Source organism: Nesoenas mayeri (genome assembly GCF_963082525.1).
Source record: "Nesoenas mayeri genome assembly, chromosome: 6".
Classification (NCBI taxonomy): Eukaryota; Metazoa; Chordata; class Aves; order Columbiformes; family Columbidae; genus Nesoenas; species Nesoenas mayeri.
In genome coordinates this window covers 31634141-31659810 of record NC_137545.1, presented here as the reverse complement: position 1 = coordinate 31659810, position 25670 = coordinate 31634141, and the positions used below count along the sequence as shown (strand labels likewise).

Here is a 25670-nt window from a genome sequence, read left to right as displayed (position 1 = left end):
CCCTACACTCTTAGAGTTACGAGGAGATTAAAACAGACATGTGAAGTGGTGAAGGGAAGGGTGCAGTAAAGGCCAAGCCCAAAGCTGTGGGCATTAGCAGCAGTGGATGGCAGTTCCACGAAGCTCAACAAAAAATTTACCATAGGCCTTTGCCCCTGCTGCCTCTTCTTACAGAAAGTCAATTCCAGATACATTTTATAGTGTCTTAACCGGGGCACACTGGCCCTTCTGTACCATTTCATAGACAGACCGAGATACACTGGCTGTCAGAGACTCAGCTCTACACACTGGAGAATAGAAATAACCCACATATTTTTAAAAACATTTAAAAGCTGCCTGGAATAACTTTTCAATAGAAAAAGCTTGATTTGACAGGAGCATTATCTTTGCAGGGTAAATGGAAATGCCACAGCTCTCAAGTGAAAGCCATTTCTCTCCTGGAGGGGTTTAAATTTCCCATTTCTAAACTAGCAAGAATTCAAGGCTGAATTTTTAAGTGACATTTGCCATGTCTGCCAGATGACCCAGCCCAGTCCTCCAGCCAGCCCAGAGCTGGGAAGAAAGTCCAAATTTCTTTGTAAAAAGGTTTAACTTTACTTGGCAATTTCCTACAGGGTCCACGAATTATCACATCCATGGGTTGCTCAGAAACTGGGGTTTTCTTCCCCAATTTAGATTTATCCACAATAGGCCAGCAATGAGCCACACGGTCAGCCCCTCATTTTCACACGTGTTTCAGTTCGTGGTCTGGCTCCTACAGCTGCTCCCAGCCCTGTTGTCCTGGATCAGGATCGGATCCTGTGGGGCTCATGTGGGAGGCGGGAGGTTCCTACTACGACCACTTGCTGTGGCTGTGGTCCATCAGAGGGACATTAGAATAGATGCTTTTACTGGAGGGAAATTTCAGACCTCTATAGTGCATTAGAAATAGTGACAGCAAAGTCCTGCTGAAAGGAAACACCAGGTACTCAGTGGGGGCTCTGCCAGGGCAAGGAAATCTCAGGCATCTCTTTACAGACAAGCATGTTGCTGCGATCTCAATTGCAGAGGGACATTGGGGGAATCTGCTTCCAGACAGCCGAGCCCACAAGGCACGTGGGCTGCAGATGGCTCACCTCGCTCCTCACTGAAACGTGGCCAGAGCCACCACTTACCCTGCATCCCCTGGCCAAGCCCCGGGATAAACCCAGCATTGTCAAAATGGTCCCTCTTCCTGGCTGCTCATCAAAAAAACTCCACCCAAAGCATAAAGAAATATCCCCCCCTCTCCACCCACCAGATTGAATGCAAGGGCAGCGTAAAAACACAGGATGATCCCTTAATCAATAAGCAGCAGCAAAAAACTACAAACACTCTTCGCATAACAAGTTCCTTATTCACCTCTCCCCTTCTGCAGCAGCAACACACGTCTTACTTAGACTGCGGCAGATGCTGGACATTTGTTCTGGCACCAGATGCTGTCCTGGGACCCTTCTTTCTTCCCTCCCTGGGGCCTGATCAACTTTACAGTTCAAGGAATAGTAATGCTTCCATCAAATCCTTGTTGAAAGACAAGGCTACATTCTTCTACTCCCAATCCACAAGGTAACTGTTTAGACGACCCAACTTGCATATGTAAATTGAATTCTTTAGAAACCAGAGTGCAGCGGGATTCCAGACAGAACATTTATGGGATGCTCTGGGACGTTTTCTCTCTTCTGCACATATTTTCCTGGGGAAGAAAACAGCATTGCTGGCTAGAAATGGGTGGGAAATTGTTTCCCATTCTCTGAACCTTTTTTTGAGATTTCAGCAAGTTTCCATTCTGTGCTGGGACAAAGAAAACAACAACAAAAAAAAGATCTTTCAGTTTTTAAGGAAGCAACCACAGGGCACGCCATCTGCCCGGACTAGCCAACAGCTGTCCTGTTTGGGAAGTCATCTGCGATCCAGCACATCCAGCCTGCAAAACCCAAGCTGCTGGTCCCCCAAGTCGCAGATGAAGTACTTATTTTTAGGATGCCATGAGGCTGGGCTCTCTCTCTCCATTCATCCTGGTGAAGCAATCGCTTTGGACAAACCTGCTGGAGTAGAGTCCTGAGATCACCTCTCACAGACACACGCCTGCCAACTGCAGTAACCACTGGGCTGCACTGCCAGCCCTGCTTCTTGCCCCGATGGTTATTAAATCATTTACTTGAAGTAGAAAGGCTCCAACAACACTGACTGAAAGAGGCCAGTGAAGCTGAGTCACTGTTTGCCTTGGGGAAATAAAGTCCTACTTGGTGATTTGCCTGCATCCCAGGCAACTGCGCCAGCCGCTAGCCGGTTGGTTCCCCTGGGCTGAACAAAGCCTTTTCCCTGTTAAACTGCTGGTCATGATCAAGACATCCATGACTGTCATGCACCAGGCAGCAAGAAACAGAGCAGGGATCTCCCTTCTAGCTCTGTAACTGGATGAAATGCCATGATAGCACTGCAGGGTCATCCCTGCTGTTAGTAACTGTAAAGTTGCATAAAGACATGTCTGCAGTCCTCATGGCCTGCGTGACCACCTCTCTGCAGTGCTGCTTGGACATATGTAGAACTCCAGAGCTTTTTCCCCCATTCCTTGACTCAGTATGGACAACCCATGCACGATTTTGGCACTGTGCAAACAGAAGTGATGAGTTTAAAGATTATCTCTGCTTCTCACCCTGACCAGGAGAATCCTTATTCTGAAGATTTGGGTCCTGTTACCAGAGCTGCCATTGCTCTGCTCACTGATCATTTAATTTCCTCCATTTTCCATTGATTAAACAGCTTTACTTTGCATAGTACTTTGAGATCTTCTGATGTAGGGCTATAACAGTACAAGCATCAAGTCAGTCTGGATACCCTCTTCTTGAGGGCAAATGGCACCTCCTGAAGGGCTGAGGGTAATCACAGGAGCCCTTGTGCTTGTGGAAAAAACAAGTGAGATGCACTAAACATGCTCAGAAAGCTGTAGCCATCTCCAGGTTCATCTGAGCTCCCCACTAGTCTTTACTGCCCCAGAGATGCTCTTGTGTAACCACTCTGTCACTTGGAACAATCCACCATGTGGCATCCACTTCCACAATAGAAATGCAAAAGATTATTTTGATCTGGGGAAAAGATCCCATAAATGATTCTCAAAACACCAACAATGTTGTGACATTGGAAAACAGTTAGCTTTGCTTTGAAATTGTAGGCTTTCCAGAAAATGGATGTAAGCCTGGATTCCAACTCCACTCTTGGATTTCGAGTCCCTGTTTAAATGAAAGAATGAAACAGGACAGTTAAGTGAAGGGTCTCCACTGGCCTGAAGACTCCAGCAGTATGGTGCATAAAACTTAAACTGGGTCTACTTTAGTGGTTTAACCACTTGTAGCTGCACAGTGAAAAGCCTGCTAAAGATAGGCAGCTCTGGGGCAGTCTAGCTCAGTCATCATTGAAACACTCAGCAGACCTGACACGTGGTTGGTACCAACAAGCTCTAGCCAGCACTGATGCTCTAGACCCTAGACACCTGATGGGATTAAAAAGCAGTGACAAACATGGAGGCATTGAGAAATTTTCCAAGAAATGCAATTACAGTGACAAGCAGAGCCCAGGTATGTGTCTACGGAAAAACTACAGTGTCTAGGGCTCCAACGGACCTGCAGACTGCAGATCTTTGGAGGTGACAAGACACTGAATAGGTCAGTTTTAATATACACTTATCTGCTGCCTTTTTTTTTTTTTTTTTTTTTGCAGGTGCCAGTGTTATCACGATCTGTGAATATGTTGTGTGTGGTTTGACAGTACCTACCCACATTTTCAGTAAACTAATTATTGTAAAGTTCTTATTTTCTGGTAGTCTCTGGGAAGAAAAAGGCTCTCTGAATCGAAGATGCTGTGAGGGGGTGACTCACTGGGGTTTTATGCATGCTACTGTTATTCTTGTCTCAGAAAAGCACCATAAGAGGATGCTTTATTACATTATCTCTTCAACTATTTACTTAGACGCTGCTGATTTAAATTTTTGAAATAACTTTCTAAAAAGAGAGGGAGACTGTTTCCTCAGCCACTGCTTCAGTGCCATCCATTTTAGTGTCCACCTTGATAATGCACATTTCTCTCTTCTCTCCAGCTGATGGATAAACTGGAACACACAGACCAGAGAGTGGCTGCTACTCCTTTACACATTTTTAAAAAGTAGCCTTCCAGTGTCTCATGTTGTATCCTCATGATGTTTGAAAGTTTTCGTCTCACTCACAGCATGTGAAGGCCCAGAAAAGGCTTTGCAGTTACTCATCAACAAAACTTCACTGAAAGATCAAAATACATGCTTGGCGAGCCCCGGTTTTCCAGTGAGTAATAGTTATGAGCCTGGCTGCATGAAACCAGGACCTTTGATATGCGATTTATTCTAGAGCTGTTTTCAAAAGGTAAGAAGGAAGAGGGTCTTCTGCCAAGGTGACTATCTCAGGTAACTTCAGATTAAGATTGATCTTCAGCAAACCAGAGGATGGGCATCTTGGTGTGCTGAGAGTCAGTCTGCACTGACATGAAAACAGTTGTGTTTTCTTCCCTCACTGACTGTTTATCTGGCACTTCAGGGAGGCACCACTGGTCAGAGATGGACTAATAAGGAGGCAAGGAGGAAGGAGCCTTGTTCATGAGCCTGAGGAGAACTTGGCAGGGCCGGTTTGCGCCCATCTGCTATAACCACAAACTTTAACCCTTTGGAGGGAAGACCGAGCAGTCTTACTGACCAGTTGCTTTGTAGCAGAGAAGCTCAGAATACATTTTGGGTGTTAGAGGCAGGATGGCACCACGAGCATGTGCTCTCCTTTTCAGAGTAGGATCCAGGTTCATGATCAGTCTAGGAACTGGCAGCAGAAAATTACTATACCAGTAAAACTTCCACAGCAGTTGCAGATAAGAAATTGTTCTTTTTTTGTTTGTTTGTTTTGTTTTGTCTTTTTGTGTGTGTGTGTTTTTGTTTGTTTGATTGTTTTTTGGGTTTTTTTTGTTTGCTTGTTTGTTTTGTTTTGTTAGAAACATCTGTAAGCCCCTATCACTGAACAACCAGAGTAGCTTTTATCATTCTAAACCAGTCACTTTATGAAGCAGCAAGACTGTAAAATCTTTCAAAGTCTTTCATCTCAAAAGCTCAACAACAGAAACTTTGAAGCGGTAATAAAATGATGCAGATTTCCACTCCAAAAATTATAATGGTCCACAGGCAAATCTGAAGGCAGCACAGGAAACAGAAGCCGGTATCTGAAAGTCGAGCCGAGACTTCTCTTTCTTACAGCAGAAATAATCCCCAAACTGCCTTCTGTAATATCTGCACAACTCTAGTTCTTACAAGACGTGGCATGAAATGAAAGGAAAGAAATTTCTAACATCTTTAAAAATCACTTAGACCTTGGATATGTTTCCACACAGATTTTGCCCATTTCACCAAGCCAACTGTCAGGCCACGGGGGTGACTCAGCACCACGGCGCCTAACTTGATTTTATTTCTTCTTCATTTAGCCAGGAGCCAGAACCTATGGGTTTTATAATGCCTGATACTAGCATGAATACCACATTCCTACATTTTTTTTCTCCTGTGAAGTACTAACATATCCTCTCAGCCGTGGCTCCCTGTTAACATATTTTATCTCCTTGGGGACCAGAGAGGTCCCAACCAAGATGATTAGTCCATTGTGCTGAGCACGGCTACGCATTATAACAGCCAGCCTTTGCTCCAGACACCAAGCAGGCTAAACTTGGGGACAGACAGGGTGGGATGGGGAGCTAGAGATTGAGCTTGCCCCAGGGATGGTGTGGTCACCCGTGGCGAAGGTAGCAGGATGGCAGCAATGTCCTTTCTGCTGGACCAGCCCATCTCCTTCTCATGCAGCAGCCATGCCATCCTTCCAAAGACCCTACAATGTGTGCATTTCAAATTATGTATACTTTATACATATGTACGGAGTAAGGCAGCCTTTTAAACCGAAAATTATAGTGCAGCACTGGTAGGTTTCAGCAGGACAGAGAGACCACGTACAGCAACGTTCACCTGGAGGATAGCCCCATCCAACCCCACCCAAAATTTCAGGCACATCTGGGAGGACCCAGACCACTACTCACCATCGACGGGGCTGAGGTAATCATGGAGGTGGGCTGTGCTGGCCGCTCCTCCACTCTGCATCAGAAGGTCCCCATAGGGGTTTGGGTGGCCGGCCATCAGCGTCATTTGGTGGTAGTAGTCAGCAGGGTTGGCTCCTGGTGGCGGTGGGGGCAGCCCGAAGAGACCTCGTTCCTTCAGGTGCTCGTGAGCCACAGCTGGAACCGCGGGTGAGGAGAAAAACACGGGGAGAAGGTTCCCACCACAACGTTAGACTTCAGCACTGACGTTGGCAGCCCCGTCTCCCCCCCACGCCCCCCACCAGTCCCGGCCGCACGGCTCCGTGTAGGGCTCTCATGACGTGGGCTTGGGCGTGCTTCTGCGGACAAAAGAAACTAAGCTGGGGCCTCTGCATTCCTCCATTTCCGCAAATTTATAAACAATCTCTCGTTCCCCCTTCTAATAATCCTCCTGTTCGGACTCCGCCGGCACCCTGGGGAGGGGGAGAGGGCCCAGCCTGCCGGCAGCAGTAACCCTGTCAGCATTAACATCCCTGCCTATTACGAAGGAAAGACAAATGCAGCCCAGTTCCCGATAGCAGCGCAAGGAAATTAAAGCCAAGGTCTAATGCATAGAGCTAGGTTTAGTGTCTGGCAGCATAAAACCATTTTGGCTGCCAAAGCCAATTACGCTCACTTTCTCCCAGCTGTAATTTTTCAAACCTGCCTCCCCATCCGTTTGCCGCATTAACTTATTTACCACTGCCTTAAAAAAAAAGAAAAACAAGAAAAAAGAAAGAGAGAGAAAAGAGAGAGAAAAGAGGAGAGGAGAGGAGAGGAGAGGAGAGGAGAGGAGAGGAGAGGAGAGGAGAGGAGAGGAGAGGAGAGGAGAGGAGAGGAGAGGAGAGGAGAGGAGAGGAGAGGAGAGGAGAGGAGAGGAGAGGAGAGGAGAGGAGAGGAGAGAAGAAGAGAAGAGAAGAGAAGAGAGGAGAGGAGAGGAGAGGAGAGGAGAGGAGAGGAGAGGAGAGGAGAAGAGAAGAGAAGAGAAGAGAAGAGAGAAAGAAAAGAGAAAAGAAAAGAAAAGAAAAGAAAAGAAAAGAAAAAAGAAAAGAAAAGAAAAGAAAAGAAAAGAAAAGAAAAGAAAAGAAAAGAAAAGAAAAGAAAAGAAAAAAGAAAAGAAAAAAGAAAAGAGAAAAAAGAAAAAAAAGAAACCACAATTACTCTTTTTTTATAGCAAATAATGACAAAACTGGCTTTAGAAGGGGAGAATGGGGCAGGACACATGCACGTCAGCCATCAGACCTCTCTGCAGTGAGTGGCTGGGAGTTCACATGACATTTTGGGGGAGGGAAGAAGACGCATACATCTCCTCATCACCCTAGCAATGTTTTTGTTAGCCATAGAAGATGAGTTCGTGTTGCCAGACACTAAGCCGGGGGCCTTGTCACTCTCTGGTGCACTTTGCTTTGCAGCAGAGAAGGACCGCTTTCCCCTGTAGCAGCTCAGGAGCTGAGAGACGCTGGGGTTTGCCTGATATGCAGAGACCTGGTCCCCAAACCCCAGCTGCTCCCTGAGCCAGCTGCCTGCAATCATGTAATGTAGCATTTCTGACGAATACATCACCTCCCAAAGTGAAAGCAGAGTTAGGCTCTTTCCCCTTTCCCTGCTTAGCTGTTTTTGTCCCCAGCTCCCCAATACAGGGTCTGCCAGGGCTCTAAGAGCATCACCACGTCTGCATGTACCAAACGCCAGCAGACCCTCACCTTCTCCCAAAAGTTGTTGCAGGACAGCTCAAGAGTAAGGAGGATGAAAGTACAGCCCCTTTCCTTCACCTGGGAACCATCCTGCCCGGAGATAAAATGTTGACAGGGAACAGCCCAGCCAGAATTGCCTCATCCCTGCAACGTCAGTCCCAGCCAGGCCAGGCAGTCAGAGCAATTGTGACCCTCTTTGGGGGAAGCAGGGCTCCCAGTAGAGACATAGGAGCAGGGAAGCTCATAAGAGAGCTGAGAGCGCTGCAGAAAGGAACGTACTTTAAGTAAAATATTTATAATATGATCCAGCAGTAATAGCTATTCTCACGCTATGCTTTCTCAGGGCAACGATGCAAAACAAATGTGCAGTATGAGTCGGGGGAGGAGGGCTGAAAAAAAGAAAAGGAGGCAGCTCTCCCACTTCAGAGAGCAGCTGCAAAGACTTTACAGCTGTAAATCCCTGGGTTTTAGGGAATTTCAATGCTAGTGAGCTACAAAATCGCTGCCTTACCAGTAGCACAGTATCTTACCGTCGGCGGGGCTGAGGCCCCTGGCAGCAGAGATGACGGAGAGCGTGGGGCTGCCGTGGACAGAGCGGAGGTAGTGCTCCATGTGGGGTGCCACGTAGGGGTGCGGTGGGCTGAAGGGTGACTCGCCGGGCCCGGCGGGGTGCGGAGACAGGCGGATGAGGGAGATGTCAGAGATGACAGGGCTGCCACTCAGGGAAGGAGGCCTGGGAAGGAAACAGAGACATGTCGTTATTCACAGCCTTCCTGGAGCAGCCATGGCCGCCTGCTGTCCTTCTTCCTCCCTCCCTACCACCTTCGTCCATGAGGAAGGAGACTGAGGACATGGTGAGAAAAAACATCTCTGTTGGCATATGCAGGGCCTGAAGCCAGCAGAAGCTTCACACAGATCCACACCTACATTGCACTCAACACATACTTGTGCAGCGTGGCTGCCTCAAAAACGGCTGTGAACTGTTTCGGGCAGGACTTGCACATGCAGACTGCATGGAGCACATCCCATGCTAGAGATCTCACCCCGTCTCCTTGCATGGAGGATGGCTACATGAAGACATTTGAGGCAAACCCAGGGTTTGCGAGCTCCCTGCTGGCCCTGGTTATCCAGATGTTTAGTGATGCCATGTGTAGACAAAGCCCTGGACAGGGCTGCCTATGGAAGGATACAAAAAACACAAGGAATACTCATACAATCTGGGGATGATGTGCTTTACTCAGCCTAGCATGTGCAGCTCAGCCAGCGCTGGCGGAGCAGCTCTCCCTGCCTGCGTCCATCATGGCTTGCACAAACCTCCTTGACAGGTCGGTGGAATAGTTCAGAGGGCAAAAGTTCAGTAGAGGTTTTATTGCATGCTTTCTAGGGGCCACCTCTGTTAAATCCCTCAGATCTTCTTCAGGCCAAGTGTTACCTGAGAAAGCAGTCAGTAAATGCAGAAGGGATTCAGCAGGTAACAAGAAAAAACAAAAGTCACAGCCATATTTTGGGACTCAAGCGGTTTTCTCAGGGTGAGCAAATATGGAACAGAAAGTACACAGACATCTCCCAGACATGGCTCCTATTGTACCCTCCAGCCCCTTAGACAAACCCTAGAAAGTGCAAGGAGGGGAGAAAAGTTACACACCCTGAGCTGATAAGCAGAAAATCTGAGTTAGATGCCAAAAAGAGGCAGTACTGTCATAAAGCAAAATGAAAGAGCAAAATCTGCTTTGCATTAGCTCTCTCTGTACTCACAGAGTGCTGGAAGCAGAGCTGGTGTGGAGATGCAGGTCACAGCACAGACAATATTCGTCCCTGGCTGGGTGATTTGGCAAAGCTGAGGGAGATGGGTGTGCACCTGTGGGGCTGCACCCCAGGCATGGGAGACCACAGAAATTCAGGGTCTCAGAGGTCAGGGATCTGGGACGTGGGCTGAGCTAGGAGGCAGTATTACAAAGGTCCTTCCCTAAGAATATCCAAATATGCCATTAGTGAGTGTATGTAAGATGAGTCTCTCCATGCACAGACAACCACAAACATGAGGGTCTGAGCAGTTTAGGCATGCCACCGGCACCTCAGGATCTCAGTCCCACCCTGCCTTATCAACAGTTCAGGTGCATTTTAATTTATCTGTAATACTTGCATATCAACAAAACCACACAGAAATGTAATATAAGCTTTGCAGACTTATTCAGCAGTTTACGAGCATGTTTGTCTTTGTTTGATCTTCCGCATGTTTCTCTGTCTTTCTGATAAATTAGTAAACCTTGTGGCTTTTTGAACACTTTCTGCTGAGGAGTGGTAAATTAAATGCTTTTAAAATATTTATAGTTCAAATTACTTTCCTGTAGCTATGCACTCTGTGGTTCAGTGGTGTGAAATAGAAGGCAGTGAAAACCTATGAGGTATAAAGGACTTGGGCACATGCACAGCCAACAACACACACACACAGTTGTCGGACCCAGACCAGGGTTTCGCTACAGGAACACCCACCAGCATCAAGCCTGTTTTCTTTTACAGCACTAAAAGACAAACTTATGATGGCATGGCTGTTCCAGACCTCATCACCTTCCCCACCTGCATCACCATGGCCTTTCATTACCAAAATTATGTGGCGACAGAAGACCCTCTCCGAGTCGCTCTCCAGTGCCTCTTGCCATGACATCAGCCATGGCGGCGGCGAGCTCGGGAAAGCTGCAGCCGAGGCCACCAGGGCTGATTTCTGCCGAGGCTGCTAATAAAGGCAGCTGAGCACGGAGCCGACCAATTTATTTCTACCGGGGAGGAGGGAGAAGTGAATCAAAGTCTCTGTTCCAGATTTAGTTTCAATTCATTTCTAATAATCTCCACCGCCTCATCTGGAAAAAATGAAACAGGATTAAAAAAAATGATGTCATTAAGAAAACATCTGACTAATTTTTCTTCTGACGAAGACTTAATATAAGTGAGGGGGGGATGTAAATTAAAAGCAGCCCCAATCTTCCCTGGGCCACAGAGCCTGCCTTAATACATAAGCCATGAAAGAAGTTTTCTTACATATACAATAAGTTGCCTCTTTCATCAGTACTCACAGCTTCTCCCAAAAGGGTTGTGAACTTCTTTGATGCAGGCTTGAAACTATGTATTACCAGGTTTACGAGCCTTTGGAGCCTCCGCTGATCAAACTGTGAGGCCAACATCTAAAATGTGTATAACAATATGGAGAGTTTGCTGTTCATTTTCTCGGTGCTAAATTGAGCAGAAATGCTAGAGTCCCTCAGAACAGGAAAACTCCACCCTGCTCAAAGAGGTAACACTGGGAAAAAGATCAAGAATTCACCCAAAATGCATGCAGCTGGAGACCGGGGTGGTGTTTCAGTACGAGGCTGTCCCTGTGCATAAAGACTGGGTTGGAGAGCAGGCTTCTCTGTGAGGCTTTGCTTAAAGCCTCTCTTTGCCTCATCTCTCTGTCTGTGGACTAGGACAGACATACTGTCAGCAGGTCTGGCTCTGAAAGCTCTCTCAGGAAAGGCTCACCTCTCACCATTGCACACCTACAGTTTTACCAAATCACCATCCCATGGCACAGCACATACCAAAATAACATGGCTTTCAGTAGCTGCCAACCAGGAACGACTCACTCAGCCAGAGGAATCCTCTGCTTCTAACTCCCACAAAGCCTGATTTTTTTTTCCCCTTTTTCCCCTTTTCCCACTGTCATTATTTCTTATATAATCCCCAGACTGTGCCATTGCATCGGCATTCTGCAAATACAAAGCGAGAGGCAGGCAAAGCCTCACAGGTCTGCTCCTAGAGTGGCAAAGGGACAACAGCTGCTGCTTTTTAGAGGCAGTGGCTCCAGTGGGGGAGACATGGAGCGATGCTGGGGGAAGGTGGCTCTGCCCCCATCACCAGCTCATCTCCTGGGCAGTCAGGGCTCCCCATCACCATCGCCTGAACCCCACAGTGGGACCATCTCCAGCTCGCTGAGGTGAACCAGTCCATGTAATATCACCACAGCACCATAGGTGGGTTTCTTCGTGTGTCCATAGAGCTCCCTGCCCAGACCTCCAGTATCCATACATCGCTCCCTGCTCCCTCCCTGAATCCTGTGGATGGCACAAGGAAGACACCCCAGTGCCTGGGGGAGAGCTCCCAGCTCTGCTGAAGCCAATGCTGTGAGAATCTCACTGTCTGCCGCAGGACAAGGCATTTCACCTGGCCACGTATATTTCTGAAGAAACTGTGATTCTGGTTTTCAAATAGGCTAAGGGAATTGGGTGTCCAAACGCCATTAAAGTTAATGGGAGCAAGGGACCTGTTTTCCCTGCAGCTCCAGCGAGAAGCCCAGGCTCTATAATTAATGCTCAGGACTTGTAGAGTAATTTGCATCTCTGATGAAGCACACGAGCCTGGATTCATTTCTTTCACTCATGAGGGGCTCTCCCAGTCTCTAACAGAGGGAGATATTACCTGATACTGCTGCAGGGCCTTAGGGTGATGCTGGTGGCATGCATGCTGCTGAAGGCTTTACCAAGCAGGTCTTTACCAGTGCTGTGGATAACCGTCCTCAGAGAGCAGAAATCCTTGCACTGTTTGCCTGTCTCCAGCCGCCTGCAGAGTGGGACCATAGCACATGGGGTACATGCAGCAGCAGAGCAGCACGACCAGCACAAGGAGACCTACCAGCACCTGAGATGTGACACCTACTATGTGATACCTACTGCCGGTGGGACACCAGGAGATATTTGATGGTTTCCCAGGGGCTGGTCACTCCTTGACTACCCTTCATGGCCGAAAGGAGATTTGTTGAACTTTCCTGCAACATGGGTTTTACTGAAAGGAGCTCCAGCTTGTCCGAAGCTCCAGTCTCATCCCCAAGGCTGGGGGAAGGAGTTGGTAGTTTTTCTTTGGAAAGCAAGGAAAAAAAATTCAGCCTGTGGTCCTCAGTAAGCTGGACCAGCCTGTCCCTGCGAGCCTTGCAGGCACTTTCCCCTAGTGCCGCTGCTCACAGGAGATGTGTGTGTGTGTGCAACACTTAGCACATCGCAGCTGGACACAGCACTGAGAAAGGATCCTGGTGGTCTCATGGCAGAGGAGCAGCAGCATCTCTGAGGAGCTGCACTGGGCTCCTGGAAAAGAAAACTCCTCAGAACTGGCAAAACCAGTGCTGGCTGCTATGAACAGGGCCTTGGGGTGACGTATTCTCCCCTTGTTCTCCTGCTGTGGTCATGCACCAGCAATCCCAAAATCTTGCATGGTGGAGATGCAAGATGCAGGTCTGGAGCCTCTGCAAGAGGTACCCAGCAACGCATGCAACGGTTAAAGAAGTTGCACATTTCTGACATAATCTCCATCAGTTAAACAAAACTCAGAAAATAAGGACAATTAACCAGCACTAATGTCCCATGACTAGTCTAAATTAATACTTATGTGCCAAATATATTCATTCAGTAGAAAACAAAGGGCTGAATACTTTTCCATATGCTTAATGGAATATGGACCCTTGCAGGCAATTGTTCTGCTGCACAATAAGAAAAATGCATAGCTGCTACACAGAGATGGAAGCTAGGAACAGAGCTGCTCACAGGGAGGGGTATCATAGCCTGGTAGAGTTTTGCTGTAAGAAAAAAGCTTTTAAAGCCAACAATCCTCTCTAAACCCCACATAAAAGTTTAAAAGTTCTTGCTTTTGCTACGTTTTAAATAAAACTTCCTGTTCTGCTTTTTGCAACTCTTGTGTACCCAGAACACCACCCAAAGTCTGCACGAGGTGGAGGAGAGCCATATAGATGCCTGAAAAAGGACTGCACTCGTGGCAGACACTCTATATAGGGGATGCCAAAGCTGTATTCAGCAGGAAACCTAAAATGCCCCAGGATTCATGCTAAACGATCCAGTCTAAACAGGTCTTACTAGCCCCTCAACTTTACCTCTGTTTATTTCTGATTTAAAGTCCCTTACAACAGGAAGGGCAAGAGGTCATGACACTTGTGTGGTACCCTCAGAATTAAACCCCCATGAGGTCCCTCAAAACAAGGTACCTTTCAGAGGTCAAACCTGGGCCACAACTATTGAACTCACATGGCATTTGATCATTCATATGATCCCATTTTTTCATCTCAGAGAGTGAAGGATGTGCCAGGAGGAGCAGCATGGAACCACCTTGCAGTTGCCTCTCCCCCCCCAGCCACTGCCAGGGAGTGCAGGGCAGCTGATAATGAGGAGACAGGGACTCACTCACACTTCACAGCTCCCCCAGCACTGCAACAGGGTGATAATTATCCAGTAAAGTGATCTGATCCTCAAATATAGAGCTATCAACTCAAAGATGCCGACTTACGTGTCTCACTAGGAAGAGATCAGGATGTGGACCCAAGAGACATCACTGCTAACTCCCAGCCCTCCACTGCTGGGATGCTCAAAACAATTCATTTTATTTCTTTTTCCTGTATTTTCTCCAATCTAAAATGGGGTTAATAATATCTTCTTTCTTTTTCCATACCCTCAAAAATGAATATTATAGAAAATCAGAGTTACCTCTTTAATTCAGCAATTAATTAACTCAGTTATAAGATGCTATGAAGCTGGACAAAAGCTGTTAAAGCTTCTCTGCAGAAATTTAATGGGCACACTTTGAGCATTTCCCATTTTTTCCTTTCCCCTAAAAATGGCTTTGAGGCATGGAAATCATGAACAATAAAAAAGATATTTTAACAGAAAGGGCTAGTTGCCATTAGGTGGATTTACAGAGGGAAGTGGTAAATTCAACACCGCTGCAGGCTTTATGGCAAAACTACATGTTTTTCTAAAAGGTGGACTCCAATTGTACTGCAATGTTTTGAGTTTTAATAGTAGAAAGGATTAGTTTCTCCCACTGTAGAAATTAAAGGGGGGAATCATATGGCTGGTGTTGCAGATGTCAGATCAGATAGCTGTGGCAATTCCTTTGGGCCTTAACAGACACAAATCTCTGAATATAAAATCCCTTATTTGTAGATTTGTGGTTCGGGCACTGCTTTGAGGAGGATTTAGGTAGACACCATGAAAAATCCCACCATGCATCCATTGGCAACGGTAGTTGTCTAAATACCTTTAAAAATCATGCCTTAGAGTCTAATCTTGTACCACTGAAGTAAAAGGAAACTCTGCCACTGATGGCAGAAGAAACAAGAACAGTCTCCAATTTGTCAATTCCTCTGTTTTCCATCTGCACCATGGAAACAGTATCGTAATCTAAGGTGGGTGGCATTTCTTAGCACATTTTCTTTCCATCCCTTAGAAAAATATGCTCAGGACTTAATGCAACTTCTAGCGTATGAGGTCAATTTAATATATTTGCTCCAGGTAAGAAAAAGGATTTTTTTGTTTCCAGATTAAAAAAAAAGCTAAACATAGAGTCAGAGAACAGTTTGCGTTGGAAGGGACCTTCAAAGCTCATCTAGTCCAACACCCTGCAATGGGCAGGGACATCTTCAACCAGATCAGGTTGCTCAGAGCTCCGTCCGGCCTGGCCTTGAACCTTTCCAGGGATGGGGCATTCACTACCTCTCTGGGCAACCTGGGCCAGTGTTTCATCACCCTCATTGTAAAAGTTTTCTTTCTCAAGTCTAGCCTGAATCTCTCCTTCTTTAGTTTAAAACCATTACCCCTTGTCCTGTTGTAACACGCCCTTTTAAAAAGTCTGTCACCATCTTTCATTTTTCCTTTCAAAAGATCATTCCATTTTCATACACACCTGACTTCAATCCTAAATTCAAAATATCTAAAATCAAGAACAAATGCAACAAAAGATTTAATTTTGCCTGTATTATTATTTTTTATCAATGAAATCAAAAGCATTTTGGTTTAGACCTTGACACTTTTCTTTTTTTTTCATCTAGGGCCCACCAGAACTTAATAACATTAATAAGCTCACAGATTGTTGGCAGCATTATTTGGAGGGAGCAAATTTGTATGCCTAAGTACAGGAATAGCCACTTAAATTAGAAACTATCCTAACTACCTATGGTTTCTTATTGCATTTATGCTGCATTTACCACAATGTAGATCTAGTTTTGGCTGACACTTGTAGGCATAACCGCAACACAAAAACAACAACAATTTCAATATTTGCTTTTAAAATGGAAGAAAAATGCAAATTTTTAATAAGTAAGGTTGCCCTCCATTATACAACATGCAAAGAAGCAAGACATCAAAGGTAGAAATTAGAGTTGATACAGGACCTTCAAACCCAAATCAAATTAGTGTCTTGAGGAGAGATCTTTGATTTAAGCTTAATAGTGGTGATTTTTTCTTGGGTTGTTTTATACTTAATCAGTCGCACAGCCCACTGTGCAGACATATGTTCCCAAAGCACATCAAAGCGAGTAAACATTCTGTTTCAGATCCTAATATCCTTTTTTATCCAATTATCTTACTTACATGATCTTTTAATTTAAGTTCTGAAAGCCCACCTTTTCACACGAGCTTTCCTTTAGCGATGGAGGCAGAAGGATGACCAGCTCAGTTCTTGTGAGATACTCGCCAAAAAAAACCCCACAACCAATAAATCAAAGCACAGCAGATGAGTCTCTAAGATAGTTTCTTGAGAGATTAATGATGAAAGCCTTCAGAGAAGAAGCATATTTTAAGAAGGGGAACTTCAAGGAAGGCAGCTGAGAGGGAAGGAGAGCGATAGAAAAGGCATGAAAGAAAGCATGGATAAAAGTGCAAGAGCCAGTGAAAGTAGTTCAGCGACAGACCGAAGGAGCAATGCAAACCTGGAGGCATGTGAACTTCAGACTGAAACCACCAGGCATGAGAACTTGATTCCAGCAGTCACAAAATTCGAGAGCTGGGGTGTCGAAATGCTGTGGGTTCAGGGTGGAGAGGGGATGAGGGGAGGGCAGTGACATTGCAGATGGGGGAGGGATGCAAGCAAAGTGGGAAGCAGTGGGGAATGAGATGGGAAAGGTGTGGACACCAGATCCTGATGGCAGAGCAGACTAGGAAGCTGAGGGAGATCTGAGAGCATCCCGTGCTGGTGAGGGCGTGTGGGAAATGGGTGTTGGAAAGATGTGTCGCATGCGACACAGCTGGTTTCTCTGCAGATAGATGATTTCCCTTAAGACACATGGGTATTAGCACTTTCGAGCGAATACTTTGCTTGTAACTGTGAAGACACTTGGCTTTGGAAAACAAATGGAAAGTGCATGCATGTGGGGAGGAAATCTGAATTTTTGATCCCTGCTCAGTGTCTTCTTGCCATGTTACATTTGGGTGGGGGCTTTTCTTCCTTAAAAGAAAATAACATTCAAGTGCTGCAGATGGCTTTAACATTTAAAAGGTAATTACTATAGTACTTCTGAGAAGATCCTTTCCATGTTATGCCGGCACTAACCTGTCGTGGAGAGGGCAAATCAGTAGCAGTGACATCACAGCAGTGGAGCTAGTGGAAGAGTCAGGCAAAGCACAGAAAATGCTTATTCATTCATTACACTTTAAATCTGCCTTGGCTCTGTACCCGTCATATCCCAGAAAAGCAAAAAAGGACCATTCCTCTTCATCATGACTGTAATACAATCAACTGGCTGCAGCATTACTCTACTCAACGTTAACTAACAGAGTCTATGTCTGACATCTATAATTTCATGTTAACAAATTAGGTAGACTCCTGCATTTCCTGGTACCTTGAATGCCCAAGAAGCCCATAACTTTTCTTTATATGCAAAATGTCAGAGAAAGGGCAAACAATGTTATGCCAGAAGACCATAGCCAAATCACTTGGTTGGAGTGTGCCGTAAATCACGACGTGAATGGAAAATGTATCTTTGTTACAGGACAGCGATTTCCAGTTTTAATGTTGCTGCTAATACACCCCTTTTCTATTAGGAATGTCCTCTTCCCATAATGCAAGGTCCTTAAATCTTATAACTAAGCAAGACACCAAGGAGGGAAAACGTACACTCAAATAGTTCAAAAAACCTGAAATGTCCTACTTCTCTTTTCTGAAGTACAGGGGAAAACCATTGGTGTTCTGGCTTTAGAAAGATGTGCTTGCTCTAAGCAGCAGTAAGCAGTTGTAATCAACTGGAAGCAACCAGAAAACTATAGTTAACAAAGGGGAATAAAAAGAAATGGGAACAGGGACAGAACAGATCTCTATAAAGCCTTTCTAGACACAGCAGTCAGAGCAGCTTTGTATGGAGATATGTGATAGCTGCACAGAAACAGTCTCACGCACAGGTACAGGCACCCCAGACATGCTGCTGGAACTTGGCGTGTGTACCTGCCTCTGGGGCATCACAGCACACAGAAGTAAAAGATGTACGTTCCTATAATAGCAAAGCTTTTGGTCGGGCTTCCCTGGGTTTTCTGCAGGAATTAATTCTACTGGCATCTGACACATTTTAAACAGCAACAGCACTCACAGCAATCTCCAAAGGGAAATATTCCTGAACAATATATAATAAATACATTGATTTCTAATAATAACCATCTGCCCTAAATCTTGCTGACAGGTTTAGTTGGACCAAAGGCCCTTTTCACATCTACTTCATGACAGTTCCCATCACTACATAAAGACTTTGAAGTGCCCTAACGTGCAGTAAAATGCGAGATAACCTACTAAACTGTCAATATTTCTTCACTTCTAAAAGGAAATGCTAATGACACTCGAAGAGCTCAAGATGTAATGTAAGATCTGATCCAGCAGGCTGGCTGATCTAACCGTCCTTTCCTTTGCTATGAGTGTGCTGAAAAGCAAGCAATTATACAGTGAAGAGCAGAACTAGGCAAAAGTTTTTCACTTATGTGACTGCAGGGAGAAAAACCTTTTTATTACAAACAAGCTTTTCTCTTGGAAAAGTCTGAAGTTTTCTATACAAGATAAGAGAATTAACAATAAGTTAACTCTTCCATTTTAATTTCATCTTTTTAACCTATCACTTTTTTTCTTTTTTCTTCTTCTTTTTCTTTTCTTTTTTTTTAAATCATTATGAAGAAAGTTAACCAGAGTGAAACATGGATTTTTAAAAAATCTGGACAACATTCAGCTGGGAGTTAATATACACAAATAATTCAGAGAAAGCTGAATGTCTCTACAATTGACTGTGATAAACAACTGGCAGTTCTCTACCAGCTCTAGCTTGCAGTGTAAGACTGAGAAAGGTTCTATAGTAGGAGAATATAAATGCAATAAACAGAACCCCAGACCTGTGGCAAAACCTCAGCACTGCTTGCTGAACTGTACAACTCCAACAGACTCCAAAGGAGTCAGGATGCTCCCCTCACCCCCAAAATCATTTGTTTATGGGTGAGATGTTTTATATTCTGTGATATACGTACTACCCGAGGAGTCTTCCTTCCAAAATCCTTTTGCTCCCAGATTTGCTAGTGTCATTCACTACAACTGCTCGCCTATTTTTCCAGTTTTTCAACGGTGCAGGAAAGTATAACATATTTATCAAGGAAGGAATAAGCACCTGATCTTCCCCAGTTGTTTACTGCTGAAAGTTTACTCTAGTGCTTTTCAGCCTATGGTTTGAGAAACCCTTGGGCATCACAAAATAATCCTTTAGGTGCTGTGAAAAATAGTGAAAAAAACCTGCAAGCCTCTTGCTATTCAGGTTAAATTCACTATATCACGTTTTATAGTTTTGCTGGAAAATTTTTAGGGAGGCCACAGGCTGTAATAGCTTTGAAACCCCTCATTGACCTTATGCTTCGCAAAATCAGTAAAAAATATATACAAAATGTTCTCAGAGTAATCACCAACCACTACCCCGACCCATCCAACACCCACTGACATCAGCCAGCACTGGAGCACGCACACGAGATTTAAGTATCTTTGTTGCGTCGGTGCAGGGGTAACCCCATCTTCCATGTCAGCAGCACCGTATACCTACAGTGACACCTCCCTCCCACCACCACCATGCAAACGGAGACCTGCTGGCCTCATCTTTCATTCTCTTATCTCTCGCAGCTATTCCTTATGCAGACACATTTCTGTATACAAATCCCATTATACTTGACCCTCGGTTCACCCTGTTTCCATTACAACGCTGTAGACTCAACCAGACTTGCTCCAGTGCCAACTCTGTGCTGTCATTCCCTGCGCAGAGTGGTAATAAAGAAATCACTGTTTTCAGCTGACAAAGAACAGATTTCTTACTAAGTAAACACTGATGTTTTGGTAGGGAAATTAAGTTATAAAATTGTGTCTACAAAGGGAGACCATACAGATGGAGTTTGTTAAGAGACAGCAATACAGTCAACAGTGGTTAATTCAATTGCCTGCTACTTATCAGATTTTTTTTTTTTTTTAAAAGGCTTATCCAATGCAAATGAAGAAAAACATTTCAAAGAGTTATTGTGGTCTTAGCTGGAGAGCGATGCACACACGCACATGGCATTTCAAGGCCGAAGAGTCCACACTTGCGCATCCACCATGATTGTGTTGGGGTCCAGTGGGTCTGGTGCTCCCAGCCTGGCAGGAGAGGAGGTCTGAGCAAGGGACAGCTCATCGCCATGCCACTACCCTCCAGGGACATCCAACTTCACAGCTCTGGTGTGGCCTCGCTCCTCCTGGCCACTACTCTCACCTGCCTGTCTGCCTGCATGATGCCTCACAACACTTTTAGATGCCCCAAATCTCCCTTCAGCTCAGGTAGAAACTGAGCACTAAGCTCAGCTGGGTAAAGGCAGGAAATTCAGTATCTCCAGTCCCCAGATGGGCCTTAAATGACCCCAAACCCAACCTTAAATATCTAATTCCCAAAAGTGCCAGGTTGATGCCAAGTTGCTGAAGCTATTTCTCTCCTAAACACAGCAATGGCAGAGGCACAGCCCCTCATTACCCTCCTCTTTCCAGGGAATCACAGGTTTTGTGGGTTTTTTTTGTTTGTTAGTTTTATTGTTTGTTTGTTTGTTTTTGGGTTTTTTTTGAGCACCGATGATGGCAAAGGCCCCCAGACATCCTCCTTATGATAACAGTTCTGGTTCATACTACTGGACCCAGAGCAGAAATAGGAGGCTCCTCATGACTCTACAAACCTCAAAGAACACCTTTCTTGCATCTCACCCAACACCAGCTCATGCGCCTGTTATGGTATCTAAGTGAAGAGATGGATGAGATCTCCAGCCCTATTTCTATACACTCTGCCAAGCACTTGAACTATGCAGAGCCAAGGAAAAGACAGCTGCTGTCTTTGCATGGCCAGCTGCAGGTGCTCGGCTTGCACGTTACAGCCATTGCATTCCACAACCAAAGCCAAAGTCCATCTGAGATGATACTCCAGGTAGTCTGAATATAACCTCAAGGAAAGCAGGTGAGTTTTGAGGACAGTTAAATATTACCAGAGAGGGGTTTTTTGTTTGTTTGTTGTATTTGTTGTTGTTGTTTTGTTTTGTTTGTTTGTTAAAACATTTTATCAGGATGGATAGAGAAAATGATTTATTTTTTGCATAGGATAAAGCTCACTATGGGATTCAGTGTGTAGCATGATGTAAAGTCTCAGGCGAGCCAAAAGGTGTTAACATTGTGTCCCCTTTAAATGGTACGCTTAGTAAAACAAGATGTGCTTAGATTGGAACTATGTAAATACACTCATTTTATTAATATAAGGTAAAAACCTAGAAAAGAGATATTACCAGGTAATTAACTCACAAAGTATTGTTTCTATTTAAAATTTGAGAGAAGGGATATTAAACATGCTCAAATTTTAATGAAAACATTTGCAATGGTTTTAATAATTCAGCACAAAATTTTACTTAAACATTTCTCTCTAGTTTTGGAGAAGACAAACACAAGGCCATTGTATTGTGGTCTGGGAATGAGAAAACAGAACTGCTCAGGCACAGTGGATTATTTTACCTGTTTAGACAACACAGCAACATCCAAACCAACCCTGGAAAGCTATGCTGAAATCCCAGCAGCAAGATTTTCCATGTGGAAGCAGCTTTTCAAAGTCCCACCAGTCATCTTTTTACACCTTCAAGTATCTTTTGCAGCCCAAGTTCATTTCAGTGCCTTTTAGGCTCCTACGCACATTCATTGTAGAAACAGGCTGCTGATGGGATTTTGATGTCTAAATATTTCTGGCTTGGACTTTTCTTTGAAAATAGGACTTAAGGTCCTACACTTTGTATGTTTTGGGATTTTTTTAGATCCAGCAGCTGCACGATTTATTAAAATAAAAAGATGACGTAACAGGTGAAAATAAAGTGGATTTAAAAATATTTTATGGTTTAAATAATCTATAGTGTTACTAGTAACCAAGGAAATTCAACTATCCTAAACTGAACTTCTAATATTAACAATTTCCTTTATGTGCATCATATTACAGGGCAAACCTGTTCATAATGTAATGGCAAAATAACTACTCCTATCCAGCACTGCAGTACATATTTGGTACTCATGAATGCCATGAGAATTAATCCAACCCTTCATGCCTGCTACAAAAGAGCTTGTAGCCAATAAAAGAAGTACAAGAATGCCCAGGCCATTTTCTAAGCTCAGTTACAGAGTATCTGGGAGACAGAAGAAGTGGTAGAAGAGTTGTAAAGACCTATGGGCAGGAGATAAATTTTAATTACCCAAGTTCTGCTGGAAAGCTCTCATTCTGCTATTCAATGAAGCAGGAAAAAAGTTGAACGAGCCAAAAATGAACAACAAATGTAGCTCATGTTCTTGTACTCATGGATTTTTACTGGCATATTTGTCAAGCTCTTGTGACACTCCCAATGATGCCAGATTCCCTGGCTGCACCATCTCTATGTTCTACTACCAGCCTTCAAGAACAGCTTCTAAAAGTTTCCAGTTTCATTTTAATAAACAATTTGCTCCTGGACTCCAGAGGCTTTTTCATTTGAAACTCAAATGCAATGAGGGGGAGCACAGACCATGATGTGCTATAGGCAAGGACATTATCTTCCGCCTAGCTTTCACCCACTTAGGGTGGTAACAGAGAGAGGAGATTGGGTTGAGACCTTGCACTGGTAAGTTAGGGAGACTACACACACACAAACACATGTACACACAGATCCTTGTTACACTGGAAGTTTATAGATCACAGCAGTTTTGCTGGTGAATGTGTGAACCACAAAATTGCCCTGCCTGAGAGAAAAGCCACCAATGAACATGAAGCCAGGAGGGTTGGGGTTAGGTTTACGAAAAGCAAAGCAGTGAAATCAATTACAGCAACTAGAGCCTGGATGAAGGACAGTTTGGCAAAGTAGTAAAAAAAAAAACAAATGAAAGGATAGGAAAGCACTGCATCTAATGCGAGATTTTGGGAGGAAGCATGACCTGCTCTTCAGCGCAAGGCACCTCAAGGAATTTTCTGTCCCTCAGTTTGTGCCATTTACTCACTGAGCCACCCTGGGAAAGGTCACTCACCTATGACATCCATGCACAAGCCAAGACGAAGTCTCTGCTCACCATCCCTGCTTATCAGCAACTGTCACATAATTCACCAGAAATGCAAATCCTGCTCTGCAGAGACCAAGCATGGAGAAACCAGGCTGATAGGATCGTTGAGGTCCATCAGCACATCAGGACCTCAAGGGAAAGAAGCTACAGCTCACAGCGTTCCTGCCATCTTCACATTTGGCAGAAGCCGGCTCTTAAGAAAACAAACAAACAAACAACTCTTTGAGGAGTTTCTTATTCTTGCGGTAACACTCGTCTCAGGACCTACAGGATTCAAACCAGACGCAGTCGAGAGAAGTCTGGAGTCATACCAGGTTTAGACCTCACATGCCAAGAAAGGTCAAGACCTAGCCAAGACTTGAATAGATGACTTGCAAATAAAATCCCAGGACATGGAGGAAGTGGTGTTGGTGGGGGAGAGCCTTTCCCTCTGACTCATTACGCAACACCACCTGACGATGCTCTGGTGTGGAATATGGAGCAGCCGTCATTCTTATCTGCTAAAGCCCAAAAGTCCAGTGCATTTGTCCTTGGTAGAGATCATGTGGGACTCTTAAAAAAGATCGGGGTTGTAAAACCTGGCTCAATTTCATTGTAGTCTCTGACATTCTGGTCATCTCATAGCTGTCTGACCCAAAGGAGGGTTTGAACTTTCCTGACCTAACACGAAAATTGGTTTGGTTATGTGCACAAGTATGATTTATTTTCCAAAGATGGCTGAAAATCTATTTGGAGTTTGGAAGTCTTCTATTTTTTCAAGCAAATAAAGTGTTTGGAGGTCTGCTGACACTCATTTCACTATGATAATTTCTCTGTTTAGAAGCTTCTACTGGAATATAAAAACAGGTAATAAATATTAAGTGTTGAAACATACTGGATAAAACTTCACAGATACCTCACTTTTCATCAGTTCCTGGCATTACTTCTTACAGAGAAACAGTTGGGCTGGAGACTAGGAAAAAAGGGAAAAAGCTAGAAATCGCTTTTATACAATTCCTTCCCCAGGAACCAACTACAAAATCATTCCCACTGGTCTACAGATTATGGAGTTACCCTCACCTGGTCCCTACCATATACCAATTCCCATGCTGTATCCTGACCCCAACAAGACGCCATCACAAAGTGGGTACCCCCTGATCAGGGTAAAAACATCAACAAAGATCTCATTTCAGTTCCTTCCAGAGAACTGAAAACATCGTTGACTCCTTGAAGGTCTTGTCAAACGAGCAGGATCATCACACTGTCTGACCTGAGCAGTGATCAGTTACCCAAAGTAGCACCTCAAACATCATTAATTCCTTGAAAACTTGCCCCTCCTAGGAAGCAAACACCAGGATGTTTTGTCCACATGGTACCATTGCAGAAGGCTCCGCCAGGTTGGCCTGTTTGGCACCAGTTCTGGGATCTCTGTGATGATGCTGAACTCAGAGCATCGTTACATGGAAGTAACCACAGAGCTCTAGTCCCTCTTCATTAGGCCCTGACTTCTACTTTGCCAAAATTACCTAAAGAAACATAATTGAAGTGAAGCCCTTAATGAGAATATGAACAAATTACTGTAACAGGTCTGAAGACAACTGCCAAATCCATATTGACACAAGAAAAATCTCTAATACAAACTATTTTTACAGCAGGAATGCACAAGTGGGATTTAGTAAACATTTATATTTTATGGCATTTTCAGAAGAACACCTCTCTCCAGGACACTATGTGAACATGCACATAGTTCCTCTGAAGGCAACAGACCTAAGCAGTTATTTCTAACTAAGCATGTACTTAGATGTTTTCCTGAACAGAGACTTAAAAACAACTCTGTAGTCTAGATCACATTATGTCCCTCTGCCACATCAGCTCATTGTTTATTTTCAAATATCTTATACAAATATCTCTTCTCCTTCTCTGCTAATCCCCATTAGTTTGATCTTCCTTTCATTTACGGACTTGATGATTGAATCTTAGCTTTCTACAACCAACCTGCTTTTTGTCATCTGCAATGCAGTTTTCTCTTGTAAAATACCATACTGTACTTGAGTTGGGATGAAAGAGAGCATTTAAAATCAAGTGTTTCATCTCACAGTGAAGACAAATAGTCTCAAACAAGAATATGCGTGTAAGAACATTGCCCTACTGCAGCCATAAGCTTGAAACTTTCCTATTTTTAATGTATTAACCACACTCTGGTAGCCTTTCCTCTACCAGTGGTAATTTTGAATGTGTGGTTACTCTGTGGGATCTTAAGAAGCTTTCAGATGAAGTGTTCAATTAGTAGGTACCATGTCCAGTAGTTGGTTTGCAAATCAAAAGTAATTTAAGCAGTTGCAGAACCAAGCTAGGGAAGTCTCTCATGAAGGGGCAAGAGGAAGGTAAGACAAATTCTTCTCCAGGATGCGTTTACAGAATTGAAAGGAAAATATTTCAAAGGCCCTTACAGGATTTAGGAACACA

General features: G+C 44.4%; 1 protein-coding gene across 2 annotated transcripts in view; it reads right to left on the bottom strand.

Annotated features, from left to right (window-relative positions):
* The window catches only part of GLI2 (GLI family zinc finger 2), a gene marked incomplete at both ends in the record, with an annotated part of 142767 nt that overhangs the window by 31025 nt on the left and 86072 nt on the right, over nucleotides 1-25670 (bottom strand). For both annotated transcript variants that reach the window (XM_080346356.1, XM_080346357.1), the window contains 2 exons: nucleotides 6106-6300; nucleotides 8366-8568. In XM_080346356.1, coding sequence (XP_080202482.1) covers nucleotides 6106-6300; nucleotides 8366-8568 — 398 coding nt within the window. The remainder of the gene's footprint in view (nucleotides 1-6105; nucleotides 6301-8365; nucleotides 8569-25670) is intronic.